The 9,782-nt window shown below is 36.9% G+C and overlaps 3 protein-coding genes across 3 annotated transcripts in view; all 3 read right to left on the reverse strand.

Annotated features, from left to right (window-relative positions):
* Nucleotides 1-4,415, reverse strand: part of HOXA6 (homeobox A6) — a 6,961-nt gene extending 2,546 nt beyond the window's left edge. Inside the window, exons 1-2 of the mRNA XM_077268811.1 lie at nucleotides 4,289-4,415; nucleotides 1-157 (exon numbers count right to left, since the gene is read on the reverse strand). The exon at nucleotides 1-157 is cut by the window's left edge and continues 511 nt beyond it. The gene's annotated coding sequence lies outside the window, so the exon portion shown is untranslated. The remainder of the gene's footprint in view (nucleotides 158-4,288) is intronic.
* HOXA3 (homeobox A3) overlaps nucleotides 1-4,420 on the reverse strand; it is a 42,673-nt gene extending 38,253 nt beyond the window's left edge. Inside the window, exon 1 of the mRNA XM_077268806.1 lies at nucleotides 4,289-4,420. The gene's annotated coding sequence lies outside the window, so the exon portion shown is untranslated. The remainder of the gene's footprint in view (nucleotides 1-4,288) is intronic.
* Nucleotides 4,421-5,945: 1,525 nt separating this feature from the next.
* On the reverse strand, nucleotides 5,946-8,420 carry HOXA7 (homeobox A7). Its single transcript, XM_077268813.1, has 2 exons — nucleotides 7,906-8,420; nucleotides 5,946-7,058 (listed from the first exon to the last, which is right to left on the reverse strand). Exons 1-2 carry the CDS (start codon nucleotides 8,279-8,281, stop codon nucleotides 6,754-6,756), a joined length of 681 nt encoding a protein of 226 aa, XP_077124928.1. The 5' UTR covers nucleotides 8,282-8,420; the 3' UTR covers nucleotides 5,946-6,753.
* Between the last annotated feature and the right edge of the window lie 1,362 nt (nucleotides 8,421-9,782).

Below are 9,782 nucleotides of genomic sequence, written 5' to 3' on the forward strand. Positions count from 1 at the left end.
TGGTTTGTTTCTGGATGGCCAGGAGCCAAAAGCGACACAGGCAAATATAAGCAGCTGATCCTTCAGTAGCCAATAGGAAGGAGTGCTCATGGTGCTCCCCTGGGATGGGGACTGAGCCTGCAAACTTCCAAGTAGCTCGCAGCTTCCCATCCCAGCCCTATACATAACATAAATATATATATACATCATACTGCATGAAGGTGAGGACTGAGAATCCTTCACTACAGCAATTGTCTGCAATTTCCTATGTATTACCCACGTCGATGCATAAGAATCCATCACATAATGAAGAGGGATAATCCAGGAGGAGAAATATGCAAAACTAATTTATAGCTAGCCCAGTCGAATAAATAAACATTATTATTATTGACATTTTTTTCATATTTTCTTTTAGCTGGGAAGCAATTACATATTTACAGTAAAACTTACCTAACATAAAAAGTAGCATATTTCGATTATTAGATTATTAAAATATATAGCTCCATGCTTACAGTATGTATAGATGGAAACAGAAACAAGATTATATAAATGTGTGTGTACATGTGTATATATGTGTGTGTAAAGATGTGTGTGTGTATATATATACACACATTATATAGTGCAACATGTACTAATATATATATGTGTGTGTATATATGTGTGTGTGTATATATATATACAGTATATACAGACACATTATATAGTGCAACATGTACTAAGATATACATGTGTGTGTATATATGTGTGTGTGTGTATATATATATATATATATATATATATATATATACACACACATATACACATTATATAGTGCAACATGTACTAATATATATATATATATATGTGTGTGTGTATATATATATACATACAGTATATACAGACACATTACATAGTGCAACATGTACTAAGATATACATGTGTGTGTGTATATATGTGTGTGTGTATATATATATATATATACATACATATACACATTATATAGTGCAACATGTACTAATATATATATATATGTGTGTGTGTATATATATATACATACAGTATATACAGACACATTACATAGTGCAACATGTACTAAGATATACATGTGTGTGTGTATATATGTGTGTGTGGTGTGTGTGTGTGTATATATATATATGTGTGTGTGTGTATATATATATATATACACACACACCCATTATATAGTGCAAAATGTACTAATATATATATATATGTGTGTGTGTGTGTAAATGCATATATATACAGTATATACACACACATTATATAGTGCAACATGTACTTATATATAGATATGTGTGTGTGGCTATAATTTCCATGGCTGATTTGAGTTCACACAAGACACAGAGTAATTAGACGAGTGCTCCATATAAATGCAGCACAGATATTGCTCCTCCTTTCTGCACATATGCATGTGTTCTGTGCTGGAAAAACAACAGACATATAGCAAGATATACTCTTATATAACAAGTCAGGGGCATCATGAATTACATCTGGATTAAACTATGTCTCATTTCATTAATTGTGTGGTATTATGCCAAAAGCTGACGTATAAAGCTTCTTATCTGAATGTTCTGCAGCGTTTTATGGCCCAAGCTCAGGAATTCTTCAATCAGCCTCTCCCTTCGTGGTTATAAACCCTACTGTAAATACCTAGAAGAATGTGCAACTTTGATGCCGTATGGTCTGTAATGGCTGACTAAAATACATCAAAGGAGCAAAACACAGCATCACCAAGGATTATAAGAGTGTATTGTGCCTCACCGGCCTGAATATCTGCATTTATATTTCTTTATGAATCTAACGATAATCGATAGGAGGGATAGACATGTATAACTGTGAAATATGTAGTACAATACAGGATGGGGAGGGGGAAGATCACAACTCTGGTATTTCCTGATTTTTTTTCCCCAAAAATGAACACTATTAACATTTCTGCCTAGCTGTAAATATGTGGGATGAGTTGATGTTGTCCTATACCTTTAACTATAGATTTATTAGTTAATTTATGGGATCAGAGAGATAGATAGATAGATAGATAGATAGATAGATAGATAGATAGATAGATAGATAGATAGATAGATAGATAGATAGATAGATAGATAGGGAATCGATAGATTAAAAGTAAGTGTGTATATCTCTGTGTGCGTTGTATCCATGTAATCACACATTCCAAAGTGCTGTATATTTTGAAACTTTTTTAATACCTCAATATTTTCTTGTTTAAATTCCTGCTTTTTTTTTTTATCAAAATGGAGACAGCAGTCAAAGAATCTAAATGAAAAAAAAGAATGTGGAATTTATTTATCCACGTGCAGAAAGATAGATGATAGATATAGATAGATATATAGATGATAGATAATAGATAGATAGATAGATAGATAGATAGATAGATAGATAGATAGATAATAGATAGATACATAGATAGATAAATAGATAGATAGATAGATAGATAGATAGATAGATAGATAGATAGATAGATTATGATTGCATAAAAAAGGAGAAAACCAGAGAAGTGTACCTTGCTTTAGGCATGTAATTATCTGGGGGCCTGTGAAATGTAACAGGGATTCTGAGGCAGACACTAAGACACTGCCCCTTCTGTTTCTCTTTTCATCTCACTGCCAAGCAATAAAATCTGCTTAAACCATTAAATCTGAGGTGCAGCAGCCATTTTGAACACAAGATAAAAGCGTTCGAATATTCCTAGAATTCTTATTCTAATGCAATTAAATCTTGAGCCATAAATACACACAGCAGAGTGTTGTTCACACCATGCCCAGTAGTGGTTATATAACATAAACATATTTCATGAGGAATATTAATAGAAATTAGTGATGCATTAAATAACACATGCAGGCAGGTGCTTAGTCCTTATGATATAAATAATAATAATAGTTTTGAACCCTAGATGGCTATTACAGATTTTTCAGATTTATTAGATACAAGTTGTTGGTCTGTAACTAACACACTTATAGTGGGCAACCATTTTGTAAATTTGCAATACTCTCAGAAAAATCATCATTACTACATATTATATCAGCCAAAACATGCCCTAACTTACATACATATAAATAATGATTATTATATATTCTGACTATAGCAAAATATATATATTTAAATACGCAGTCATAATATGGTTTCGTGATTACAGAGGTATATGCCATCAACCACCACAGAGTGGCAGCACTGAGACCTCACACTGAACCTCCTCCTCTAGACGCAGCCCAGCACAGAATACACTGTAATGCAAATGTTGTACTTCATCAACAGACAACGCAGATTAAAGCCAGCCAACCATTGCCCTTAATTAATTTATCAAGAACAATAGAAAATGAAAGGAACAAGACATGTCTTCTTTTTTTTCCCACTTATAAGCCAAACGAAAACAACAGAACTTTCTCTTTAAACACATTAGATGAGTTTTGGCATCCACAATTCTTCCTGCCACAGACTACATTCTCTGACCCATCATCTATTATCTTTGTAAAAGCTTATGTTATCGCGTTCTATATAGTTTTAAACATTCTACAAACCTAAAAACATATGCGTCAATATGAAAAAAATTACAGTGTATTCATGTACATTTGTTTCATTTAAAACAGTTATCCCCATTAAATGAATGAACGAATGAATGAATGAATGAATGAATGTAGCAACTTTCTCAGACTGCTAATACAAAATATTTCAGTACTGTATTTATAGGGTGACGTTTACATTACTGCCGATGTAAATTGCATTATCATGCGGTAATAGTGAATAGTGAGTATATTCAGTGATGCTTGTATTCATGAAACATGAGAATAAATATATAAATATTTACATATGTGTGTGTGATATGTATTCATTTAAATATTTATGTGTGTGTATATATATATATAACATATGTGTGTGTAATATGTATGTATATAAATATTTATGTGTGTGTGTGTATATATATATATAATATATGTGTGTATAATATGTATGTATATATATAAATATTTATATGTGTGTATATATATATATATATAATATGTGCTGGTGTGTTTGTGTGTGTACACACACACACCTATATATATATATATATATATATATATATATATATATATATATATATATATGTGTATATATAATGTTCAGTTTCCATGCACACAGTCTACTCGCTGCGCCTCACTATGATGCCCCCAGGGTGGCACCTGATAATATGGCAATATGATGGCATTTGCTGAGATGTGATAGAGTTGGCTGTGGAGCAGGCAGTAAATAGCTGCAGAGTTTATTTGGACCGGGCCAGGGTGATGTGTGCAGGGTGTGAGGGGCGCACATTCCTCACCTTTAGGTTCTGGCTCACAGAAGCCCTTTGACAGCTGTCGCCTTGGCTGCACAGGAGAGGAGTTGAGTCCCTTTTGGTGCCAGGAGAAGCAGGAAATCAGCCAGGCTGCAAGTTGAAATGGTGCCACTGTGGTGCTTGGAGCTCAGCATGCCACACCTCACTCCAGGGGAAGGCTCCGGCTCTGCCATCCTGGGGCTCAGTCCTGGGCAGCAGCAGCAGCTCCATCCACCGAGCTGCACAGAGACCTGGGCTGGAGCTGGAGAGGCGGCAGATCCCGAGCAGGACTGAGCTCAGCTGAAGAATGCGCCTCTATTCTCACAAGGGAAATTATAAAAAAACTCCATGTTCACAGTTACCATCCACATGACCAGCAGCGGCCAATGGAGGAACCGAGCAACTCATAAACTTGTATTGCAAAGTTGTAAATTTTCATAAACAACAACGGATTTATAGCCATTGCCTCATCACTGAGAAGAGGCAGGTCTTATGGAGCCGCCATCTTACCTCTGTGAGCCCAGCTCAGCCCCAGCTCCCACTACCTGCAGGAGCTCACTGCTGAGCATTCCTCTAGTGGAGCAGAGCAGAGAATAAAGTGCATCATATACATGGATATATATATATATATATATATATATATATATATATATATATATGTGCATACACAGTATCTAGGTAGTTACACAATATACACCTTATTATGTGCGTGTGTGAGTGCATGAACACACACATGCACATACTTGTGTTTGGCCCTCATTTTTCTAATCTTTTACTCTTATTATTATATGTATATATACATATATTCATAAGCATAGGTCAGGCAAATAAGAGAAAAATATACGCATGTACATATGTGTGCCTCTCTCTCTCTCTCTCTCTATATATATATATATATACACACACATAATAAATTGTATAGAGTGTAAATGCATACGCATATATGTATCTATTTATATTCTGTCTCTCTATCCCTCTATATATAATAATTTAAATATATTTAATGTATTAAATATATATAATATATTTAAATAAATATATACATATATGTATCTATTATTATATACATATATATTACACATAAGTACAGATATGTGGATAGACTGTAACTGCATACACAAACATAAATATACATGTAATTGTTTTTGGCATATGTATACATGTAGATAGTTTGTGAAGGCACCCATATGTACACACACAGATATATATATATATATATATATATATATATATATATATATATATATATATATATATATATATATATATATATAATTTTGCGTATGTATACATGTAAGTAGATTGTGACTATACACACACATACCTATATTTACTTATTTTCTGTGTTGTATACATGTAGGTCGATTGTGACTACACACACATATATGCTTACACACACACACACACACACATATATATATATACACACACACATATATATACACGTATGTATACATGTAGGTCGATTGTGACTACACACACATATATGCTTACACACACACACAGATATATACGTATGTATACATGTAGGTAGGCTGTGACTACACACATACACCAGAATTGTACACACATAATCAGTATGTGTAAATATATGTATGTTTTCAGATATTATGTTTTCACTCTTTATTTTACCATGCTCAGACATATAACAGGAACATTCTTTGAACAAACACTTTTTTTTTATTCGTAACAAAAGAAAATATATTACCCAAGGACAGTATTTTTTTTTACACTTTTTCTTTTACATATTTGTTTGTATTTGTACAGAACTAAGTTTAAAGCACTCACAATAATACTGATCACACAAAGACGTGCAAACCGCTAGATTTAGATTTTTTTCAGGAGTTGATATTTTTTTATTACACAAATACACCATGGCATAGATATGACCAAATGTTACCAAAGTAAATCTAGAAAAACTGCGTATGACAAAGAAACACCGCACACAATACAAATCCCTGGAATAGAAACGATGTGGTCACTTCAAATATCATTGCACAGAAATGAGACCTACTACTCTGCTAGGAAGAGGGCCGCTAGATGGATGCTATTGGTATTATTATTATTATTATTATTATGACTATTATGATATGATCAGTTCACCTCCAGGTCCAGGGGAGGCACAGCAGAGCCGGCTGTAGGTAGCATTGGGGTAGGTAGTAGAAGGTAAGATGGCGGCTGCTCTGCTGAGTATTGGGGATGAGTTCCTTATGTGTAATGACTAGGTAGTAGCGACTAATGCACTCGCACAGCGCATTATAATTAGGTAGTACATTCATATTTATATATATTCACATTTTCGTCATGATTGTGAAATTAATGTAATCTTAAATACTGAAATCACACCTGTCTTTCTGTCCCCCCTGCAGGCTGCCCCCTGTGCTGAAGACTCAGAATGTGATCTGCCTGGAAAATAATAAGACAAATAAATACACAATGGTTCCCAGTCCATGGTACCGATCCGGCGCCGCTTATTCATCGTTGGTCGCCTTGTCCTCCTCCTCCTCTTCCTCCTCCTCGGTGGCCGCAGGAGTAGTCGCTGCAGGGGTCTGCTCACCCGCTTCAGGGCTGCCGACATTTTCCTCCTTGTGCTCCTTCTTCCATTTCATTCTTCGGTTCTGGAACCATATTTTGATCTGCCTTTCTGTTAGGCACAAGGCGTGGGCGATCTCTATCCTCCTCCTGCGGGTCAGGTAGCGGTTAAAGTGGAATTCTTTCTCCAGCTCCAGGGTCTGGTACCGGGTGTATGTTTGGCGACCCCTCTTCCTGTCTGGACCTATGTGTTACACACAAATTGTGCTGGAAGTTAGTCATGGGGGCGCATTGCACAACATCCCTGTACACCATGAAGGCCCAGGCTCCAGCTGGTTTATTACAGCCTAATTACATAGTCATTCTTTAGAATTTTCTCTAAGTGAATACATGAGTTTCATGCACATAGAATATGTATGTCATATCTAGATTAATTTATTATCTATTATCGATCCATCCATTATCTATTTATCTATCATATATGTATTATCTATCCATCCATCCATCCATCTATATCTATCTATCTATCTATCTATCTATCTATCTATCTATCTATCTATCTATCTATCTATCTATCTATCCTTCTCATGCATAGCACCATGGAATCAATGGTGCTATATAAATAAATAATAATATATATCATCTATCTATTCCATATCTATCTTTCTCATGTACAGCACCATGGAATCAATGGTGCTATATAAATAAATAATAATATCTATTATCTATCATCTATCTATTCCTTATCTATCTACCTATCACATATCTATCTATTATCTATCTATTATCTATCTATATCTATCTCTGATTGAAATTAGTAATGTGATTTTATGGCCTGTACATTCGAATCAGAATTTTCCATTGTAAATAAAAATAAAAAAAATAAATATTAAAAATGTCTCTTTTATGGCATGCACTGCAAACACACAACTCCAATGTTTATTCTATGTGTCTATTTTTTCTGTGTTAATGTATTAATCCAGTTAATAGGTATTTATTGTCTGCAGGGCAAACATGAGGCAACTGCACTATAATGAGACCCCTCTAACCAGCTGTATGATGAGATAATGGGGGCAGAGAGTGAGCCCTACCTGAGGACCTCATCCAGGGGTATATGCGGTAGTGACTGTCACTCTGGGGGTGCAGGGTGGGCTCCTCCGCCTTGTCACAGCTGCCTTTGCCCAGGTCGTTGCAGAGGATCGGGATGTTCTGATCGAAGGTGGCGCAGTGGAGGTTATAGGCGTCCGCGCTGTATCCGGGGAAGGGGCTCTGGTACAGCGCGCTGTTCACCCCGTACAGCCCGGGCACGGCGGCGGGGGAGGCTGCGGTGCCGGGGAAGGTGCCGGCTCCATAGCTGCTTCTCTGGGAATTGGTGAAGGAGCACGAAGTGGCCTCTGTGTTTTGGAAGAGAGCAGCCCCGCTCGTGTACTTGCTGAACAGAGCATTCACGTAATAGGAAGAAGTCATAGCGTTCACCTGTGATTTGTGCTCCGGGTGGCTCCAGTGTCGGTTTTACGAGGTAGCTTGATATATGGAAACATTAAGCCCCCAGATTTACACAAAACCCCATTTTCTTGTGCACTGAGCTTCCCCCTGCACGTGATCTGCGACCATCTGACTCTCGCATCCAATCTGATGGTGCTGCACAGGTGGGAGCGATGTGTGCAGGAACAACACCCATCCTCCTGTGCAGCATCCCAGCATCCCCGGAATGGAACAATCCCACAGCCCTGCAAAATCAGCACCAAGTCATCAACAGCTTCAGCAATATTCCTCCCAGATATGTATTCACAAAATAAATACAGTTATGCGTCCCACTTATTTGTTAGAAAGGACCGAGGGATTTAAATGGTTAATATCCAAAACTAATAGAATTTTACATAATGTTTAAAATAAAATAAATGGAATTATTATAGTTGTTATTATTTGTTTTTAAACACACACACACACCTGTAAAAAATAAAAACAAAATAAATGGAATTATTATAGTTATTTGTTTTTAAACACACACACCTATAAAAAAATAAAATAAAGACAAATATAAGAATCACCGATAATTGAAAAATTGATAATTTAAATATGCAGAATTGACAAATACAATATTTTTATTCATGGCCCCAGTATGATTATACAGAGAGTGTGACAAATAAACATGACACACATGGAATAAACACTTTAAACTTTTTATTATTATTATTATTATTATTATTATTATTTTTACCAGGCCAAAATAAATACAATAAAAATGAAAATAAATAAATACAATCAAAGCCAAGGTAAAATTTGAATAATAATGGCCATGAAACTTTATCATTCATTCTGTATAATATTTAAACGAGGGAAATATTTACATATTGAATTGTGACTCAGTCTTCTTCTTATTATTAATTATTATGAGTATGTTGAGTTGGTCAGACGCTGTCAGGTTACCTGAGCCCGAAGTGGAGGCGATTTCTGCTGAATTTTTCTGTATGATCCATAGAGAAGTTGCACAGAGGAGGATGAATCCCCGCATCCATTGGAAGTGAGTGTAAGGCTGCTGTGGTCAGGCGCCGGATGCAGAGACTCCTGGGGCTGCAGAGACTCCTGGGGCTGCAGAGTCTCCTGGGCTGCAGAGTCTCCTGGGCTGCAGAGACCCCTGGGGTGCAGAGTCTCCTGGGCTGCAGAGACTCCTGGGGCTGCAGAGACTCCTGGGGTGCACAGACTCCTGGGGTGCAGAGTCTCCTGGGCTGCAGAGACTCCTGGGGCTGCAGAGACTCCTGGGCTGCAGAGACTCCTGGGGTGCACAGACTCCTCTGGTGCAAAGTCTCCTGGGGTGCAGAGTCTCCTGGGCTGCAGAGACTCCTGGGGTGCACAGACTCCTGGGGTGCAGAGTCTCCTGGGGCTGCAGAGACTCCTGGGGTGCACAGACTCCTGGGCTGCACAGACTCCTGGGGTGCAGAGACTCCTGGGGCTGCACAGACTCCTG

The sequence above is a fragment of the Ranitomeya variabilis genome, chromosome 6 (genome assembly GCF_051348905.1).
Source record: "Ranitomeya variabilis isolate aRanVar5 chromosome 6, aRanVar5.hap1, whole genome shotgun sequence".
Classification (NCBI taxonomy): domain Eukaryota; kingdom Metazoa; phylum Chordata; class Amphibia; order Anura; family Dendrobatidae; genus Ranitomeya; species Ranitomeya variabilis.